The sequence below is a fragment of the Gossypium arboreum genome, chromosome 13 (assembly GCF_025698485.1).
Source record: "Gossypium arboreum isolate Shixiya-1 chromosome 13, ASM2569848v2, whole genome shotgun sequence".
Lineage (NCBI taxonomy): Eukaryota > Viridiplantae > Streptophyta > Magnoliopsida > Malvales > Malvaceae > Gossypium > Gossypium arboreum.
The window spans coordinates 100,739,048-100,761,555 of NC_069082.1; the positions used below are offsets into that span (position 1 = coordinate 100,739,048).

A 22,508-nucleotide genomic window follows, 5' to 3' on the forward strand; every position below is an offset into this window, starting at 1 on the left:
TATTTAATTGTGAAATGAATTAGAATGACTAAACATATGTTGTGGATATTTGTACTCTTCATTTGTATAGGTTGGGATATTGTGAAGAAGGAAGTAATCTACTCTAAATTAGTGGCTAAGCCACGGTGTGCATAAATTTGAATCTGGCGCTTTGTCGCATTCCGACCTAACAGTTAAGCTGCTTCTTTATAAATGTGTCATGTAACGCCCCAAACCCGGCCTAGACGTTATGGCCGAATCTGGCGAAGTCACGTGAGGATGCATTTAAAATCGTGTTTACCCAAAAACTGTTCCAGTTACCACCTTTTACTAAACTCAGAAAACATATATTGATTAATTTGCTTGAAAACATTTCTTAGTTCGCGAAAGCTTAAGAACAAATAAAGTTGCAGTTCCAAAATCCGTAAATAGTATTTCAAAATTCTGAACCTAAACCAAACAGTCTGAAACAAGAAATTACATAATTACTCCGAACTATAGTAATTAAAATAATAAAACCTTTAAAAACCTCTAAAACCAAAATGTATGTAGCAGTGGTCACCGTCGAGCCCTTCCGTTGCACCGATCCACCTACTGTTAGGGATTACCTGACAGGCAAATAAAATAAGGGGTGAGTTTTCACAAACTCAGTGTGTATATCCCCACAGTAAAACATGCATGTAAACGGACAACAGTCAAACAGTCATAATCGAGTCTGAGCTTTTAACAGGAACAGTGTAGGCCTTAGCCCAATTAGAACAGTATCAGATACATTCGGGCCTTAGCCTATACAGACATACATGCATATCAATCAGAACAGTAATGCCCACCAACCCTGCACACCAACTCCGTCCAACCCAACACACCATGTGGGGATAAAATCGACCCACCCAACCCTACACACAAAGTATGGGGATAAAATCAACTCATCCAACCATACACACCAAATGGTACAGTATACGACACATATCAGATATATGCAGCATAGCTGCCAGATGACAGGCTAATAGCCTTTCAGTCTTCCTTCTCTTCAACAACATGCCCAACCCAATGCAATGCAACATAAATAATAAGGCATGCTCATGTGCAGATATTAAATCATAACATCATCATCAATTCAGAATAGATACACATGCTTTGATTATCATGCTTTTACATGCATCTTAGTATCAAATCAGAGTATAGAGGTCTAAGTAACTCTTACCAACCCTATAATCAGGTCACAGTCGACTTGGGCGACCCGTGCAACCTTGTAAAACATTTCAAACAAATCAGGCTCACACGCTCGTGTACCCTGCCTGTGTGGGCCCACACGCCCATGTGCTCATACAGCTCAGATTGGCCTTGCCCGTGTGGATCACACGGCCTGGCCCAAGATCCCACATGCCCGTGTGGTTCACCCGTATGGCCCACAAGACCCAATTAGTCAAGCCCGTGCCTCATACACAGCCTCTCTAGCCTCATACGCCCATGTCTGTTGTGCCCGTGTGGCACGCACACAGCCTCGCTCGTCGATCACACGGCTGTGAATCACCACACGGCCTCCATACGGGTAGTCTACACGCCCATTTGCCGTCTACAGTTTCAATTTCGGCTTCTATCGAAACCCATTTTCTGTGCAATCGAAGTACACATGTGATTCTGATTAAAGCCTAACGCAATCCTGAACACTCTAGAACCTTCAATGAATAACGGTGATCACTCGCTGTTCAAAACCCCGATTAGTGATCCGCAGAACTTTGATTGCCCCTTCGAACCGACGGAACCACCAGCAGCAAGTCAAAACTAATCGAAAGAAAGAAAAATGGAGGAGATGGGTAAAAGAAATGAAATTTCGGCAACAAGGGGTTTGGAAAAAGAAGAAAATGGCAGAGAGAGCAAAAAGAAAAAGGAAAACAGGTTAGGCAAACACTTGATAGACCCTACCTCCTCCTTTAGTGTTTTAGTCCAACTCAAACATCCGCACGGCTTATCAGTAAAATAATGCCACACTCACGACTCGAACTCGGGATCTCAGGCATAATTCCTTGCCACTTGACCACTAGACCAGCAGGCTCATTCTGTTAAATTCCTACCAATAAATTCGTATAAGCCCATCAACCAAAAGCCAGGCTTAATTCAAATAAAAACCAAAACTTAGCCCAAGTTAAGGCTCGAACTTGAGAGTTCCAAACACACCCTAGAGCACAGAACCTCTTAAACCACATATATTTTATGCCGAAATGATTCAAAACAAAAGTCTCGATATTTCCAAGCTCAACAATCCCAAAAGCCGAAATTACAGAAATTTGGGGCGTTACAACTCTACCCCCGTAAAGAAAATTTTTCCTCGAATTTTTACCTGATCAGAAAAGGTGAGGATACTGCTGTCACATCGAATCCTCTGGCTCCCAAGTAGTCTCCTCATTGCTATGATTCCGCCACAACATATTCACTAAAGGAATGGACTTCCTATGCAAAACCTTAACATCGTGGTCTACAATCTGAACTGGCTCCTCCTCGAACGTCAAATCTGGTCTAACCTCAACCTCCTCCACAGACACAATGTGCATGGAATCAGAGCGATAACGTCTCAACATCGAGACATGAAATACGTCATGTATGCGATCTAACTCCAGTGGCAGCTCTAACTAATACGCGACTGGCCCAACTCGCTTTAGAATCTAGTACTGCCCAATAAACCGGGGACTCAACTTACTTTTGCCACCGAATCTCAGAACCTTCTTCCATGGCGAGACCTTAAGAAAAGCCAAGTCCCCACAGAATACTCAATGTCCTTCCTGTTCAAATTGGCATAAGACTTCTGTCTATCAGAAGTCACTTTCAGATGCTCTCGAATCAACCGGACCTTATCCTTAGTCTCTGAAATCAACTTTGAACCCAGAACACGTCGCTCACCTAACTCAGTCCAACACAAAGAGGTGCGACACTTACGACCAAAAGTGCCTCATAAGGTGCTATCTGAATACTAGAGTGATAGTTGTTATTGTAAGCAAACTTTTCCAAAGGCAAGTACTCTTCCCAACTACCTCAGAAATCCATAACACAGCCCATCAACATATTCTCCAGTATCTGAATTACCCTCTCTGACTGACCATCTGTCTGAGGATGAAATGCACTACTGAAGTCAAGTTGTGAACCCAAAACCTCATGAAGCTTTTTCCACAATCGAGAAGTAAACCGAGGATCTATATCAGAGATAATCGACACTGGAACCCCATATAGTCTTACTATCTCTGAGATGTAAAGTTTAGCCAACTTCTGTAAAGAGAAGTCTGTCCTACCAAGAATGAAGTGTGCAGACTTGGTCAATCGATCCACGACGACCCAAACAGAATCCTTCTTAGTGGGTGTTAGGGGCAACGTACTAACGAAATACATCGTCACTCACTCTCATTTCCACGTTGGTATCTTAACCGGCTATAGCAACCCCAAAGGCAATTGGTGTTCAACCTTAACCTGCTAATAAGTCAGACAACGAAAAATGAAATTGGTCACCTCATGCTTCAACCCTGGCCACCTGTACAACTCTCGGAGATCTTTATACATCTTAATTCCATTAGGATGTATAGCGTACGGACTACTATGCACTTCCCTCAAAATCGACAGCCTCAAATCCCTATCATTAGGTACACAGATCCTACCTCGGAACCACAATGCTCCATCATTACTCAGCCCAAAATCTATAGTAGTTCTAGTCTCAACTTGATGAAATCGCATCTCGATAGTTTTATCCTTTAACTGCTTAGCTCTAATCTGCTCAATCTATGTCGGCTTCACTTGTAGCTATGCCAGAAGACTCCCATCGTCATAAAGACTCAGTTGAGTGAACAACGCTCTCAAATCAGCCACAGCCCTACGGCTTAATGCATCAGCCACCATATTGGCCTTTCTAGGGTGATACTCTATACTGCAGTCGTAATCCTTAAGCAGCTCAACCCATCATCGCTGCCTAAGATTCAACTCCTTCTGAGTGAGAAGATACTTGAGGCTCTTGTGATTAGTGTAGATAGTACACTTCTCACCGTACAGATAGTGCCTTCAAATCTTTAATGCAAAGACAACTGCTGCCAGCTCAAAATCATGCGTCGGATAATTAGCCTCGTGAGTTTTAAGCTATCGAGACGCATGGGAAACTACCTTACCATCTTGCATCAAGACGCAACCCAAACCCACATGTGATGCATCACTGTAAACCACGAAGTCCCTACCAGGCTCAGACTGTATCAGAATTGGAGCCTGAGTCAAAACTGTCTTGAGCTTTTCAAAGCTCTTCTGCTGTGCATCAGTCCAAACAAAAGGAACTTCTTTATGCAGTAACTTAGTCAACAGCGTTACGATTAACGAGAAACCTTCTATGAAGCGTTGGTAACATCCTGTCAGTCCCAGAAAACTGCAAATCTCTGACACATTCTTCGACTGTTTCTAATCCAACACAGCCTCAATCTTATGATGACCAATATGAATTCCCCCAGCAGACACCATATGTCCCAAAAAGATTACTTTCTAAAGCTAAAACTCACACTTAGAGAATTTCGCCTAAAGCTGTTTCTCACGAAGGATCTGCAGAACAACCCTAAGATGTTCATCGTGCTCATCCTCAGACTTAGAGTATATCAAGATGCCATCGATGAACACCACCATGAACTGGTCTAAGTAACACGGTTTATCAAGTCTATGAACGCTGCTGGTGCATTTGTCAACCCAAAGGGCATAACTAGGAACTCGTAATGCCCATAACGAGTCCTAAATGTCATCTTATGCATATCGGCCTCCTTGACCCTTAACTGATGATAACTTGATCGCAAATTGATCTTTGAGAACACTGACGCCCTTTGAACTAGTTGAACAAGTCGTCAATTCTCGGAAGTGGGCATTTATTCTTGATCGTCAACCTATTCAACTGACAGCAGTCGATACACATCCTCATCGTACCGTCCTTTTTCTTTACAAATAGAACCGGTACTCCCCATGAAAAAACACTAGGACGAATAAACCACGATCCAACAGCTCTTGAATTTGAGCCTTAAGTTCTGCTAGCTCCTTTGGCGCCATTCAATATGGGGCGTTAGACGCCGGAGCTGTACCAGGAATCAACTCGATACCAAATTCTACCTTGCGACTTGGAGGCAATCCTAGTAACTCCTCTGGAAAAACATTTGAAAAGTCCCTTATAGTACGAATGTTCTTAACCGAAGAGTCTACAGAATCAGAAACACTGATGTAAGCCAAAAATGCCTCACATCCTTTCCTCACCAGCTTCTTTGCCATTAACACAGATATCACATTAGACAAATAATTCCGTCGTTCCCCTATCACGCCTATCTCACTATCCTCCTCGGTCCTCAAGACAACCCTCTTTTCAGCACAATCCAGACTTACACGTTGCTTCGTCAACCAGTCCATGCCCAGAATTAGGTCGAACTCCCCAAACGAAAATTCTATCAAATCAGCTAAAAATATCGTCCCTTGGACTTCCAACGGAGCATCTCTAAATAATTTATTAACCCTAATAGACTGTCTCAACGGACTCACCACTAAAATTTCACTAGAAATGCTCTCATGCAGAATTCCCAAAGTCTCAGACACAGAACATGCAACATAAGAATGTGTAGGGCTTATGTCTATCAGTACAACATAAAATACATCAAGAATTAAAAACGTACCCGTGATGACGTCTGAAGCATCTCCATCCTCACGATGATGTGCAGCATAGACAAGTGCAGACTGCCTCGCTTCAGTCGGCCTAGCACCTCTGCTTGGTTCTCTCTGGCCTCGACCCATACTGTTAACACCCCTAGCCTGTCCTCAGCCCCTAGGTGGTTGCTGAACAACCCTCGGCAACTGTGCAGTCTCAGTAGCCGAAGCCTGCATCTGATTAGTCCTCAATAGAAAGTCTTTAACACGATGCTCAGAAGACCCACATCTAAGACAGGCTCCAATAGACCTCCAACACTTGCCCGGATGGTGTCTATTATAGAGCTGACAAATTGCTACCCCAGCAGGTTCAACAGTAGGCCCAACTCTTACGGGCCCATTAGATTTGGCCTTTTTCCTAGGCCTCACCCCAGTATTCGAAGGCTCTGTATCCATCTTAGCCTTCCTTCGGTCACGGTTCTGGCGCTCAGCGCACTTAACCTCTTCGGCTATCTTGGCCTTCTCAACCAAGGCGAAAAAATCTCACTCCCTCTGTGAAGCTATCAGAACTCGCAGATTATCATGGAGACCATCCTCAAATCGGACACAGCGCTCATACTCGATCGCCACTATGCCCCTCACATAACGACTCAATCTAATAACTCAGCCTCGTACTCAGCCACTGAACGGTCACACTGAGTGAGATTTAGGAACACACGTCGCCTAGCATCAGTGTAGCTAGCTCCCACATACTTACTCTGATAGGTGGTCTTAAACAAATCCCATGACAATCGGTCAAGCTGAGTGCCCTCATTAACAGTCAACTACCACTGGTACGCCTCATCGCGAGGCAGAGACACTACCCCATTCAGCTTCTACTCATCAGTGAAATCCAAATCATCCATCATGGCTCTGCAGCCTTTATCTAATACTCGACCACATTCAGAGTAACTCCAGTGATGCCCCTAAATATCTCAGCCCTATTCGACCTAAGTCATTCCGTAACCGACCCACGGCCTCCAGATCTAGTATTGGCACCAGCGACCCTCTCCAGAATTTGCAGTATGGCTTGGTACAGTTCGTCATCCCTAATCAGACGGTCCCGAGGCTCAAGACCGACCTCAAGAATGGTGACACCGGTGTCTCACTAGTGTCCAAATTAAGAATCGTATCAAATGCGAAGGACTCAGCTCTAATCCCTCTACGGCCTCTACCTCGACCTCTAGTACCCTGTCCACGAGTACCACGTATGCTAATCATAACTAACGAACTAACCTGTGTTTAGAAGTTTTATGCACATTAGTTTACAGTTTCGTTAATTATTAGCAAATATTTTATGCAATTATCTAGTACCCTGTCCACGAGTACCACGTATGCTAATCGTAACTAACGAATTAATCTGTATTTAGAAGTTTTATGCAGATTAGTTTACAGTTTCGATAAGTATTAGCAGATATTTTATGCAATTAGTAATAGAGTTTCAGAGTCAGTTATAGCGAGAAGCAGTCTCACTACAATTTCAGTCCACACTACCTATAGTGTTTCAGTAAAGTGCTACCTACAATAGTCTCATAACACACACAGTATTTCAGACAGATTCAGACAATATTTCAGGATGAACATGCTTTTAGATAGTACATATCAGAATTTTAGAGAACTTACAAGATCAGTGCTGAAGGCTCAGTGTACCACATACTTGTTATCAAAATTATTTCAATCATTTTACAAATCATTTTACAAAAACCAATTTTTTTTACACCCAAATTCATAGCCGAGTTTTACAACCTGGCTCTGATACCACTAAATGTAACACTCCAAACATGGCCTAGACATTATGACCGAATCTGGCGAAGTCACGTGAGAATGCATTTAAAACCGTGTTTACCCAAAAACCATTCCAGTTACCACCTTTTACTTAACTTAAAAAACACATATTGATTAATTTGCTTGAAAACATTTCTTAGTTCGCGGAAGTTTAAGAACAAATAAAGTTGCAGTTTTAAAATCCATAAACAGTATTTTAAAATTATAAACTTAAACCAGACAGTTTGAAACCAGAAATTACGTAATTACTCCCAACTATAGCAATTAAAATAATAAAACCTTTAAAACCAAAGTGTATGTAACAGTGGTCACCGTTGAGCCCTTCCGCTGCACCGATCCACCTACTATTGGAGATTACCTGACACACAAACAAAATAAAGGGTGAGTTTTCACAAACTCAGTATGTACATCCCCACAGTAAAGCATGCATGTAAACGAATAGCGGTTAAACAGTCATAATCGAGCCTGAGTTCTTAACAGGAACAGTGTAGGCCTTAGCTCACTCAGAATAGTATCAGATACATTCGGGCCTTAGCCCATACAAACATACATACATATCAATTAGAACAGTAATGCCCACCAACCCTGCACCGCATCTCCGTCCAACCCAACACACCATGTGGGGATAAAATCGACCCACCCAGACTTACACGCTAAGTATGGGGATAAAATCAACCCATCCAACCCTACACACCAAATGGTACTGTATACGGCACGTATCAGATATATGCAGCATAGTTGCTAGATGACAGGTTAATAGCCTTTCAATATTCCTTCTATTCAACAACATGCCCAACCCAATGCAATACAACATAAATAATAAGGCATGCTCATGTGCAGATATCAAATCATAACATCATCATCAATTCAGAACAGGTACACATGCTTTAATTATCATGATTTTACATACATCTTAGTATCAAATCAGAGTATAGGGGTCTAAATAACTCTTACCAACCTTACAATCAGGTCACATTCGGCTTGGGTGACCTGTGCAACCTTGCAAAACATTTCAAACAAATCGGGCTCACATGCCCGTGTACCCTGCCCATGTGGGCCCACACGCCCGTATGGCTCACACAGTCTAGATTGGCCTTGACCGTGTGGATCACACGGCCAATTGGTCAAGCCCGTGCCTCTTACACGGCCTCGCCAGCCTCACACATGGTTTCTGTCATACTCGTGTGGCACGCACATGGCTTGACTCATCGATCATACGGCCTGGCTCGTCGATCACAAAGCCGTGAATCACCATACAGCCGCCACACGGGCAGTCCACATGCCCGTGTGACGTTGACAGTTTCAGTTTCAGCTTCTACTGAAACCCATTTTCTGTGCAATCGAAGTACACACCTGATTTTGATTGAAGCCTAACGTAATCCTGAACACTCCAGAACCTTCAACGAATAACGGCGATTACTCATTATTTAGAACCCTAATTAGTGATCCACAGAACCTTGATTGCCCTCCCTAGCCGACGAAACCACCAGTAGCACGCCAAAACTAATCGAAAGAAAGAAAAACAGAGGAGAGGGGTAAAAGAAATAAAATTTCGGCAGTAAGGGGTTTGGGAAAAGAAGAGAATAGTAGAGAGAGCAAAAAGAAAAAAGGAAAACAGGTTAGGCAAACACATGATAAACCCTACCTCCCCCTTTAGTGTTTTAGTCCAATTCAAACGTCCGCACAACTTATCAGTAAAATAATACCACACTCACGACTCGAACTCAAGATCTCAAGCATAATCTCTTCCCACTTAACCACTAGACCAGCAGGCTGATTCTGTTAAATTCCTACCAATAAATTCTTATAAGCCCATCAACCAAAAGCCAGGCTTAATTCAAATAAAAACCAAAACTTAGCCCAAGTTAAGGCTTGAACTTGGGACCTCCCAAACACACCCTAGAGCACATAACCTCTTAAACCACATATATTTTATGCCAAAATGATTCAAAACAAAAGTCCCGATATTTCCAAGCTCAACAATCTCAAAAGCTGAAATTACAGAAATTTGGGGCGTTACATGTCAGGCTGACACTCTAAGGGGTGTAGGGTTTGTTGGGCATTAAATGCCCTTAACAGTGTGTAGGGATGGCCGGAGAAGGTGTGTAGCGGATAGGGTAGGAATATTTGTATCTAAATCTGATATGTTCTATATGTGAAACTGAAATTGGTTCTGCATATGTAACTGATCTATTCTGTATCTGAACTAATATTGCTTTTGTTACCTAACCAAATCTTAGGATTCAGGAATTATCTTATAAATGAGTTCTAATTGATCAAACGTCTTTTATGAACTAAGTTCACAACTCATTTTGTTATTGATTGAATTTCAAGTGATTCTCAAACTTGAATGGATCGGCGTTGTGGGAGCTCGGTCAAGTTTTTATCCTTCCTTTAAATACTACTATTAGGAATTTTGGTGTTTTATGACATTATGATGTTTGGGAAGATTATATACTTAGTTAATTGTTGTGGTTGCTATTATATGCTGAATGGTTCATTTTGACTTTGTTATAAATATGGTATTCTTAATATCGTAATGTAACTCTCTGGACTTGGTCTGGACATTTAGGCCGGGTTTAGGGTGTTACACTAGTATAGCATAAAAACAAGGTTGGATCATAATAGCATGCTGCATATTTCAAAACTTCAATCAAAGGTGAAATTGATATGATCCATACTTCGAAGAGTATATGAAAGAACAAGATCTTGATAATCTTAATGATGTATATTCAAATTTAGATGATAATAAACTCGATTAAGGATGATGATAAGGAACATATGTTAAATATTAAAAAAGGAATAACCCAACAAACATGCATTAGAACAACTAGACAAAATTCCATATGATGTTTTTTTCTTGTTATTTTATTAGTAATCATATTATCAACTACTTTTTAGACTAACATAATACATATGATGATTTGATTTTAATTTTTGTTTTTGTTTAAAAATTATTTTTACCATACTAATAGTTTTATTTTCGTAGTAATTAATATTTTAAAATATAAATTATATAACTGTATAATTTCAATTTGTATTACCAAATATAATGAAGAAATTGCAATGTAATTACACTCTATCATCAAATATGTCCTGAAAATTACAATTTTTGTAATTATAAGAGAGTGCCGTTACTACCTTAATAATTATATTTTCATTCAATTATTTTGTACTGTCTATATAGATTTGGATGTATATAAAACATATGTAATAGACTCTAATTTTAATGATACGAGGATGGGGATGAGTATTTTTAATGAAGGGCGACTTTAGAAGGGAGCAAACAGTAGCATTTGCCCCTTCCCAAATGAAAAAATTGCTATGCTAGTTTTTATAAAAAAAAGTTCTTTTAAAAAATTGCGATGCGGTAAGTAATCAATGCGGATGGATAATCCTAATTCAAAGCACATGCGATTCAGTTATTATAATCATAATCTTAATATAGTTGGTACGTGCAATTGTTTTTGAACAATGATATTTAGTCTATTTTAAATATAAAATTTAGAGTAAACTATTCAGTTGGTCTATTTTTATTTTAGTTATTTAAAATGAAATATTTATAATTTTATAATAAACTTTTAGAGTACTTTTATTTTAGTCATTAAGCGTTAAATCTCTAATATTTATAATTTAAACATATACGCATACATTATGTTTATACTTAAATTTTGGTCATCAAACTTCTAAGTCACTTTCATTTTGATCCCCAAAATAAATGTTCTTTTTATCTCATTGTTGAAAATTTGTCAAAATAATAAATTTAAAATTTGTCAAATTGTACTTTTTATCCCATTGCTAAAAATTCTAGAAATAAATTCAATATTGAAATTTTACATCAAAATAAATTAAAAATTTTCAACAAATCTTTTATCCCTTGATAATACCAATCGACTTATTACTATAATATTAGAATTAATTAAATTAATTAGTTTAATATCCATCTAAATTTTAAATTTTATTTTATGTTTCCAAAATATCCTTAATTAAATAAACTTAAATAATTCATATTTAATAATTGTCTCTGAAACTTAAATTTTTATTATGTAATCTTGAATCTTACATATTAAGTTAAAAACAAAGAAATAATCCTATTAATTGCTTGTTTTTTTTCGACATATTTAATTGCTTGTTTTTTTTGGCTAAATAAGCGATAAAAATTATGGATTTTATTTGGTATGGAATATAAAATTAATTAATTTAGGTTTAAGGGTTTAAAAGGCCTTAGAAATTAAAAAAAAAATTAACAAAAAAAAAAGCAATTAAGCTCTTCTTTTTTTTTTTTTGCACTCAATTGAGTAGTCGAGGTTTCAAAATGCATAAAAAAAGACCCTCAAACTTTTTTAGAAAAAGAAATTAAGCTCTTGCTTTTTTTTTTCACTCAACTGGGTACTTGAACTTTCAAAATGCATAAAAAAGACCCTTAAAATTTTTCAAAACAGCAATTAAGCGCCTACTCTTATTAAAAATTTAAAAATATAAATAATAAATAATAAATTTTAGAAAAAATATTAAATTTTAATAGAAATATAAAAATTTAAAATTTATTAAAATTAGAATTTTTATAAAATAGTAAAAATAAAATTGTAAAATTTTATAAAAATCATAAAAACAATTAACGACCCATATTTTTTCAATTAAAATCATTATGTGTCGCAACATAGCGTGACATGTGGCGGAAAATTATAAAATAAAATAAAAATCAATAAAATTTATAGAAAAATTATAACATACTTCTTTTGGTACAATAAATTTTATAAATTCTTTTACAAAATTTTTATTTCTTTACATTTTGTATAATTTTTTTATATTTCTATATATTTTATATTTTTTAACAAATTTTATAAAATTTTACACTTATATATATATTTGTAACGCCCCAAAATTTATATTTCTTATGTTGTTAGTATATGACACAACTGTGTATTTACTTCAGTGGTTAAGTGTTTTGGGTATGTGTGAGAGGTCTCAAGTTCAAGCCTTGCATTTGGTAAATTTTGATGTTTTTCTGAATAAAGCCTTAATCTGGTTCAATAGGCTTATGTTTAATTGTTGTAAAACCATATCAGAATGAGCCTGTTGGTTTGAATGGTAAGGGTGTTTGTATGATGGAGGTCAAGTATTTGAATCCTTGCGCGAGCAAGGGATTCATTTTGCTGCTTGTGCCGTGTGAGAGTATGAGATGGATTAAAATTATGATAGTGAAGAGGTTGATGGAGAAAATTAAGGAGACTGGGATAGGGAAGTTATCAGATTTTCAGTTTGTTTCCCTAAAATTTTTTACTAACGTTTCTTCTCTCCCATATCTCTCTCTGCTGAAATTCCTCTTCTAACCACCTTTGTTTTTCATTCTTCATCTTTTCTTTTCCTTTCCTTTCTTGTGCCATCACGTCTTGTTTCGTTAACTCCATTTTTCGTTGTACGATTTGGTAAGTAAAGTTGTACTTTTTGGTGTTTTATGTTATTCTAAGGATTGATTAGGATTGTTTTGTGGTTTGACGGCAACACATTGCAAGAGTTTGGGCTCTTTTTTCGATTTTGTCTCATAGCCAATCGATTCAAAGTTTCGGTAAGTGTTCAGCGCTTTAGGGATGAGTACTCTGGTTTCGATATTATTGATCAATCGTAAGTAGGACTGATCTTGGCGTTGATTGGTCTATATTTAGGTTCTGGAGTGCTCGAAGTGTGGTTTAGCTTCGATCGAAACCAGGCGTGTACCCATAACGCAGAAAATAAGATTCAGCAGAAAGCCGAATAAGCATTTTGTTGACGCTACATGGATGTGTGGTCGCCTATGTGGTAGACCATGTGGCAGTACACGGGCGTGTGGTCGACGAGCCAGGTCGTGCGCGCGCGACATGAGTGCGACAAACACGGCCATGTGATGGCTGGCGAGGCCGTGTGTGAGACACGAGCTGGGCTAATTGGGCCGTGTGGGCCATACGGGCGAACCACACAGGCGTGTGGGAATTCGGGTCAAGCCGTGCCAAATTAGGCCGTGTGGGCCACACGGGCAGGCCACATGGGCGTGTGAGCCCATTTTTTTAAAATGTACTGTAAGGTTGCACGGGTCGCCCAAGTCGACTGTGACATGTCATAGGGTCGATAAGGATATCTTAGACCCCTATTATTGTGATCTGATTATGTGATGTTTGCACTAACATGTTATAGTTAACATGTTTATCTGTTTTGTTCTGAATATAAATGTATGACTGTTAACCTGCTTTATAGCATGCCACATTGTATGATGCATTGCATTGGGGTGGGTTTGATGAAGTGAAGGAAGTATATGAAAGGCTTCTTAAGCCTGTTATCTGGCAGCTAAGCTGCATAGTTATGACATGTGCCGCATTACGATACTTTATGGTGTGTAGGGTTGGATGGATCGATTTTATCCCCATAATTGGTGTGTAGGGATGGGTTAGTCAATTTTATCCCCAGATGGTGTGTTAGGTTGGACAAAGTTGGTGTGCAGGGTTGGTGGGCATGTTTCTGTTATTCTGATCTGTATGCATGTTATATCGGATTCTGTTCTGAGTGGGCCATGGCCCACACCGCATCTGTTAAGGGCTCAGACCCGAATTATGACTTATTCTGTGATCTGTCTGTATGTATGCTGAACTGTGGGGATGTACACACTGAGTTTGCGAAAACTCACCCTTTATTTGTTTATCTATCCAGGTAATCCCCAGTAGTAGGCGGATTGGTGTAGTGGAGGACTCGATGGTGACCACGATCACATACGTTTTGGTTTATGAACTTTCTCCTTTTGCTTATCCTTTATTTGATTGGGAATTTTAATGTAATTTTGGACTTGGACTTCTGGGTTTTAATTTGGGTTTTTGAGCTATGAACATGGATTATAAACTGCAACGTCAAATTGTGGTTTTCCTTAAATAAGCTAAGAGTTTTCGAAAATAGAAACGGTTTCTTAAAATGATAACAATAAAAGGGTTTTAAAAGCTTCCGTGATAAAGAAATATTTTCAAAACAATTCGACTATTTCACGTTTTCTGACTAAGTAAGAGATAACAAATGGAACGGTTTTATGAATTGATACGGTTTGTTTAAAAACACTCTCATGGGACATCGTCGGATTCGGCCATAATATCCAGGCCGGGTTTGGGGTGTTATAATATTATTTTACAATTTTTAATAAATTTTTAATATTTGAATTTTTTATTAAAATTTAATAATATTTATGGCTTTTATTGATTTATTTTTTCTAATTTTTAATAAAAGTAAGGGCTTAATTTTTTTTTTTAAGTTTGAGGGTCTTTTGGATGCATTTTGAAAGTTCAAGTACCCAATTGAGTGCAAAAAAAAAAAGAAGGGGCATAATTGCTTTTTTTGAAAAGGTTTGAGGCCTTTTTTATGCATTTTTAAAGTTTAAGTACTGAAATGAGTGAAAAAAAAAAACAGAGACTTAATTGCTTTTTTTATTAAAAAAATTGAAGGCTTTTTTCACCCTTAAGCCATTAATTTAATTAATTCCACGGATTTTTATTTGCATTTAATTTAGCATGAAAGATTAAAAATCATATAATCAAAAGAAATTTGAGTTTTCTAAATAATTATTATAGATGACATTAAATAAAATTTGATAATTTAGAAGGAGATTAAATTACTTAATTTCAATATTATAGTAATTAATTAACTGACACTATCAAGGGATAAAATTTTTCAACAATTTATTTAATTAATTTTGATGTTTTGAAATTTTAATTTTCAATATTGAAAAGGAAAATAAATTTAGAACTTTAGACAAGTACAAATTGACAAATTTTTAATGGATTATTTTAGTTTCTACCGCTATTTCACTTTAATCCTTAATTTTATTTTTGCCCCGATCAATACTTTAAAAAGGATAATTTTTTGGGTGACCAAAATGAAAGTGTAAACATGATGTGGCATGTTCAGTTATCCATCATTAGAGATTTAACACTTGAGCAACTAAAATGAAAACACCCTAAAAGTTGGGCAAAGAAATTGCAAGGATTTCATTTTATGTCCTAAAAGTTAGGTGACCAACTTGATAATTTACCCTTTGATTTAATATCTACAAAGTGAAGCCAGAAATTTTTTTAGGTAAGACTGAGATTAAGTCATATATTTTTATGAAAGCTAAAATACAAATTTACCCCTGTATTGGCTTATATTTTTATGGTTTTTAAAAGGATTAGATCAAAATTTTAGAATTTGTAGAGAGGCCAAATTATAAATTTTATAAATTTTTAGGGTAGCCTCCCTGCCTCACTAATTTTTTTTAGTGTAAAAATATTGAAATCCAAGAAATTGTGTTGGTATAAAGTTGAAGAATTTGAAGGTCTTTGCAATTCATTTAGATGTTAGCTGGATTTGAGAAACATTGGAATATAGGTTGAAGAGACAGATTCAGCCAGCATTATTACATTTTATTCCAAATTTTACGACTATATACGTTTATTTGATACGAAAATCAAACACACAGTTTTAAGTCCAAAATGTAGATATAAATGTGATTATAGCATATGGATAGAATTGCCAATTTTGGAGATTGTGAAAGGGAAATTAGAAGAGTTTAATCATAATCGTCCTTATAAGTGGGTGCCAAAGGCCTTACTATCGATGGATTTAAGAGTTAATGGGCTCATCAATTTAACTTTTTAGAATAGCCATTAATGTTTTGGATCAATGTGGTTTCACTTTGGACCAAATGCATACGCCTTGAACTTTAATCAGGACTCTGACTACAGATGCCAACCGGTTTCATTTTTATATTTTCCAACTTGATTTTATTTAAAATTTTCAATACTCAAATTCAACTCTTTCCACCCACCAAACCCCAAACATTAAATAATTATTTATATTATATTTATACTTATTATAAAATCTTATAAATTTTAAAATTTCTAATTAAATTATATGAATTTAGTTATAAAATTAAAATAAAAATATTTTTGTTATGAATATCTTATTAAGTGGATGTCCATCAAGATTAAGATAAGTTTTGATATACTTTAAGTTCTAATAGTGATTAGAAGTAGATCTCTATTTCATTTATACTTCTTATGCCTATAAATAAAGACTTTGCAGAAGTTTTCTAAATTTCCCTATTGATCAATAAAATACACTTTCTCTTTGCTCTCTCATTCTCTTTGTTTTTTATTCACTATCTTTTATTTTATAACACGTTATCAGCACGATTTTTTTTTATAATACGACCACTCCAAATCTACTACTCAAGTTGTTGTCGATTGCCTTCTAGAGCTATTGCAATTTCAGTCTTCAATTGAGGCTTGCGCACTATGAGTACTCATTATCCAAAAAAAATTATATAATCTTTACGTGGTTGATGACAATGATGTTAAATATCTTCAAGTATATTTTACTATGATTTATTTATTATATCATGTTTATTGTAATTGAAGGCTAATCATGACAACATAAATAGATAAATTTTGATTTGAAATCTACGTATGTTTGCGATGGTGATTATGAAATAAAGAATTTTTTAGGACTTTTATAAGCTCGTCCTAATAAATCTATTGCATTCCCTGAAGTGAACGCAAAAGAGAATATAAACTAATATTATTTCAATATTTGGTAGTACAAAATTTGTTGAAATATTTGAAGATTTTAGCATATTCCCTGAAGCGAATATTGCATATAATTGTTTGGAAACTATATTTATTTTGTTGATTTAATGAAACTTTACATTGATTTAGACACTTCCAGTAGTAAATGTCATAATAGTACTTATATGTTGATACAAAGTAAAAGGAATAACAGTAAAATTATCAAATTGTCACAATTTATGTTGACATTATTATTATAATTGAAATGCATGTTAAAGTAAACTAGAAGTTTACTGATACAAATGTATTTACTATTTGGTGTGATTAGTTAGACCATCTTGGATCATATATGATGCAAAAATTAATTGAGAAATCATATGGACATTCATTAAACAACCAGAAGATTTTTTAATTTAAAGAATTCTTATTTGTTACTTATTCTCAATGAAAATTGATTATTAGAAACTCACTAGCTAAAGTTGAGATTTAATATCTTGTATTTTTGAAATGAATATGGGTTCATTCATCCACCATATGGATGTTTTGATATTATATGATTTTGGTAGATGCATTTACAAAATAATCACATATGTGTTATCAACTTGCAACCTATCGTTTGCAATATTGCTTGTTTAAATAATTAATTTCAGATCATGCTATTAAAACAATTCATTTTACTAATATTGATGAGTTTATATCTTAGTCTTTTATCGATTAAGTTTCAAATTTTTTTTGTAAAAGTTTGTTATTTATGCGCATGATGGTTTAAAAAAATTATTAATTAAACACCTCTAATTAATGTTTAAACTATTACTTATGAGAACTGAACTTCCTATTTCAACATTAGATTATGTTTATTTACATGTAGCATGCATCAAGCCAATAATTTATAAATATTCTTCATTACAATTGGTTTTTAGTCAAGAGCTAAATATTTATCATCTTTGAATTTTTGTTTGTATGTATATGTTCCAATTGCTCCACCACAACGCACAAAGATGAGTGAATCCTCAAAGAAAGTTGGAAATATATATTAATTACAAGTCTCCTTGTATTATTAGATGTTTTGAATGTTCTGGAGATTCAATTATGACATGATTTGTGATTACTATTTTGATTTGATAGTTTTTTCGACATTAAGGGGAGAGAAATAATAACTTGCAATAAGTTAGGGGGAGTGAATTGAACTAGAAACTCAACAATGATAACTCATTATAAGTTCCAAATATGAAAATTCTCATAAAAGAAAATAATGCATCAAAAAGTTCCAAATAATGCATTAGAATTTCAACTGGGTATTTGAACTTTCAAAATGTATCAAAAAGGCCCTCAAACTTTTTCAAAAAAAGTAATTAAGCCCCTACTTTTTTTTCACTCAATTAGATACTTGAATTGTCAAAATGCATCAAAAAGACCCTTAAAATTTTTCAAAAAAAAAAAGCAATTAAGCCATTGCTTTTTTTTTTTTTTTTGTATTCAATTGCCAAAATGCATTAAAGGCCCTTTAACTATAAACTTTAATAGTTGATCATTAAATTTAACTGCCTCTAATTTTTTTTAGTTAAAACCACCCCATGCAACAGCTACTGCATCACATGTGACAAAAAATTATAAATAATAAAAATCAATAAAATTTATAAAAATTATTAAACTTTGATAAAAATTAAAATTTACTAAAACTTAGAAAATATATAAATCGTAAAAGATATAAAAATTATAAGCCCTTTAACCATTGACTGTTAAAGTTAACGGTTCCAATTTTTTTTTCAATTAAAGCCATCATGTGTCATAACACAACATGACATGTGGCAAAAATGATAAAAATAAAAATCAATAAAATTATAGAAAAATTATAGAATGCTTCTTTTGGTATGATATTTTTTATAATTCTTTTATGAATTTTATATTTATTTACATTTTTTATTATTTTCTTACGACTTTATAAAATTATATATATATTTCTATATTTCTATTTATTTTATAAATTTTACGCTTTTTATAATCTTTTTCTAATTTTAATAAAAATAAATATTTCTTATATTTTTATTAAAATTTAATAATTTTATAACTTTTTTATTTTTACCACATGTCACATTGTGATTGTGACATGTGGTGACTTTAATTGAAAAAAATTAGGGGTGGTTAGTTTTAAAGGTCAATTGTTAAAGTTAAAGATCAAAAGGTCTTTTTGATACATTTTAGCAATTGAGTGCAAAAAAAAAAGAAAAAAGAAAAAAGGGGGTTTAATTGTTTTTTGATGCATTTTGAAAATTTAAGTATCTAGTTGAGTGTAAAAAAAAGCATATTTTTTTTTTGAAAAAATTTAAGCTTTTTATACCCTTAAAGCTAAAAAAAAATAGAGAGGATAGTAATGTAACCTTAAATATAAGAAAAAATGGTAAGAACAGTTTTACACTATGTTTGAATTGCATTAAAATTAGGAAAAGTAAAGGAAAGTTTTTCCCTTCTTTGGATAATTCCTTTTATTTAATCAAGGGAAAATAAAGGGAGTTGAATTTTCCATGCTTTTCCTTGAGTTAATTTTTAATTATCTCATTTTGAAGGGAAAGCTAGTGAAAAGAAAGTGAGGTTATTTTTTTACATAGTTATTTTACAAAAGGACATAATTGTAAAAATTATTATAATCAATTATTTCCTTTCCTCAATTTAACCAAACAAAGGTGGTAAATGTTTTTTTTTTCAATAAAAGTGCTTATATTAAAGTTGAAAGTATAGCAATAGATGGGCATTCCAATCCCATCAGCTGCAACGAGGGAAGCCATAAAATTGGGCGTGTTTGAATACATACTAAGCTCGTTTGCCACATTATAATCATCCTAAAATGAATCAATATAAAAGCTACTAACCTTCCTAGCAAAGGCATCGGCACAATGATTTCCTTCTCGAAACATAAAGAGAATTCAGACTTGTTGAAAGTCAGTCACATAGTCCTGCAATCAGTCTCCATTTTTGAATTCTTAATGCAACTAATAACAGAAGTAGCATCAACTTCAATAACTTATTATATATATATAAGCATTAGTTTGAAGGAACTTTTAAATTAAGAAAATGTCATTTAATGTTTATTTAGTTACAAAACCGACATTAAATAAATATTTTCAATAATACTATGATAGATTTTAATCTGTTAAACAATAATAGATAAAATCTCCTATAAAAATAGTAAATAAAATCATATCAATAATATTATTTTGTATAATAAAATTTTTATTGGTTTGAACTACATAATATGCATTGTGTAACGGACTAGGATCGATTTTTAAGTTGTTGAACCAGTCAAATTAACAAAAGATTAAAAATTGATAAAAGAAACAAGGAAAGAAAGAATAAAAAATGAACAGAATTGAAAAGAAAGATTGATGGAAAGATTGTTCCCGTTGAAGAATAAAGCTTCAATACAAACAACTAATGGTGAATAATGAAAATTGACTCTCCAAGTACAAATTGAGAAGCTCGAACGTTGAAGAATTTTCCACCAGAAATTCAAGAGATTGAAATTAATTTTTTTTTCCCGAAAATCACAAAAAAACACGAGTTGTTCATAAAAAGCTAATCAAAGTATGTTTCAAACAATTATAATAATAAAAAGAGTGTACCCAATGAAAGAGACTAACGTATTTATAGCTCATACACGTCTTAGGACTAGTTTAATAATGCATTTGAAAATTGCTTTTAAAAGGTGCTATGGAAAAGTACTTTTGAGAAATAAAATATTCATTTTAGACATGTTATTATCAAGTAACAAATATGTATTTAAATAATGTTCAAACTAGTTAATATTATTATATTTTAGTAAGAATATAAAAAATTTATTATAACTTGTTGTTAATGTTTTAATATATGAAATATAAATTTTAAATATTTTAAGCAATAAATATTAATTATTTATAAAATTTAATTAGAATATATAAATTATATTTTAAATATTTAAATATAACCATTAAATATTTGTAATTAGATATTAACACATTTGTATTATTTTAAAAATATTTTTTACTTTTAGTTAATGATTTAAACACATTTGTAATTAAGCGCCAAGAAAAAAAAGAAGGGAAAGTATTATGTTATTGGAGGAGTGAAAAATAATTAAGCATCAAAAATATTTTTGAAAGAGGAAAAGCTAAAAAATTTAATTTTTGCTTTTCAGAAATGCTTCTGAAAAGCCAAAAATTTCAACCAAAGAAACTTGTTTGGTGCAACTTTTCTTTCAAAAGTACTTTTGAAGCCAAAAGTGTGTTTTTTTTAAGCAAACCCTTAGAGCACTCAAAGAACTAAACTTTTGGTGGATAAGATCAACACATATCCAAAGAAGTTTTAAACTATCTCAAAACTCCTATATGTTAAGGCTTATAGAATAAATGAAAGACTTTTCAACTAAAGGCATAAAAATTTTGTTTGTGGCTTAATTCATAAGAGTAATGGGTTGAATTACATTAACACTTTAAAAACAAAACAAAACTATTAAACTGGGCCAAACACAAGAAAGGCCGAAATATCAACTAGGTAAATCTAAATAAGCTGAATACTCTAAAAGGGCCTAGATCATAAAAAGAAATGTTCTTTTGGGTTGCTCTCTTCACAAACTAAACCCTTCTAGGCTTATTAGAACCTTCCATTTAGATTCCTCTATTTGGTTTGCTTTATTAATCTCCATAAAGCCTGTGTTGGATTTGGTGTACTAAATATAGTATTTTCGTTAATATACACTTGTAATTTTTTGAATAGATTAGTTAATAAAAAATTATTGATTACAATTAATATACTTTGTATTATTTTCCTCAAATTATTTTTGCACGCAAAGCAAAATAGAATAAAATATTGCTCATTGATTGTCTAATGTTTAACTAATACTAAGCGGTGTTACGTGGTCGGGTCGTAATACGAAAAGACAACTTGCATTAGTAGACGAACCTAAACATGTTCTTAGTCTAATCAGAAATGAGCAAAAAATTGAAAGACTAATATATTGCCTATCAAGTCTAATTGAGGAGATGTCTTGTATTGGGTATTGAAGCGGATGACTCCTAGAAAATAGAGACATAGATATGACTGATAGTACATTAGACAAGACCTAAACAAAATAGATCTTGAATTCGTTTATGGATTTATTTAATTGTGACGTTCATACTGTAACATACCTAAATCCTGAGTGGCAGACTATGTATGCGTGACTCGTACACTTTGATGTTAGTAAAAGTCTGACTTCAAATAGATAAGGAACCAAAAGTTAGTGCATTGGGTGTACGACTTTTGTAATATGTAGCGTCATTCACAACAGTGGAATTCATAGCCCAAAACATGGGTAAATGATATCCTCTCATTGGCATTACATGGTTGATGAAAAGTAAACGTGGTCACGGGTTGTTTGTCTTTGTGATGGATGACTTGATCACTATTTAATAGTGATTAACTTTTCATGAAGAAAGATACAGTGGTTACCATAAGATAAAATAAGATTATATTGGGAGAATGGATATTATCCTAAAGAGA

General features: G+C 34.2%; 2 protein-coding genes across 2 annotated transcripts; both read right to left on the bottom strand.

Moving 5' to 3' along the window:
• Nucleotides 1-2,692: 2,692 nt before the first annotated feature.
• Nucleotides 2,693-3,699, bottom strand: LOC108462545 (uncharacterized). Its single transcript, XM_017762480.1, has 3 exons — nucleotides 3,478-3,699; nucleotides 3,075-3,240; nucleotides 2,693-2,877 (listed from the first exon to the last, which is right to left on the bottom strand). Exons 1-3 carry the CDS (start codon nucleotides 3,697-3,699, stop codon nucleotides 2,693-2,695), a joined length of 573 nt encoding a protein of 190 aa, XP_017617969.1.
• A 1,335-nt stretch (nucleotides 3,700-5,034) lies between these two features.
• On the bottom strand, nucleotides 5,035-5,763 carry LOC108462544 (uncharacterized). Its single transcript, XM_017762479.1, has one exon. The coding sequence runs from the start codon at nucleotides 5,761-5,763 to the stop codon at nucleotides 5,035-5,037; it is 729 nt and encodes a 242-aa protein (XP_017617968.1).
• Nucleotides 5,764-22,508: the final 16,745 nt, after the last annotated feature.

What these genes read in the sequence shown, in the direction of transcription:
- LOC108462544 (XM_017762479.1), bottom strand. Translation starts at nt 5,763, where the DNA reads ATGGGTCGAGGCCAGAGAGAACCAAGCAGAGGTGCTAGGCCGACTGAA.
- LOC108462545 (XM_017762480.1), bottom strand. Translation starts at nt 3,699, where the DNA reads ATGCGATTTCATCAAGTTGAGACTAGAACTACTATAGATTTTGGGCTG. An exon ending in GGCCAGGGTTGAAGCATGAG is followed by an intron (nt 3,241 to 3,477) that starts GTGACCAATTTC and finishes TTCTCTTTACAG; the next exon opens with AAGTTGGCTAAACTTTACAT. An exon ending in ATTTCATCCTCAGACAGATG is followed by an intron (nt 2,878 to 3,074) that starts GTCAGTCAGAGA and finishes GGACTGAGTTAG; the next exon opens with GTGAGCGACGTGTTCTGGGT.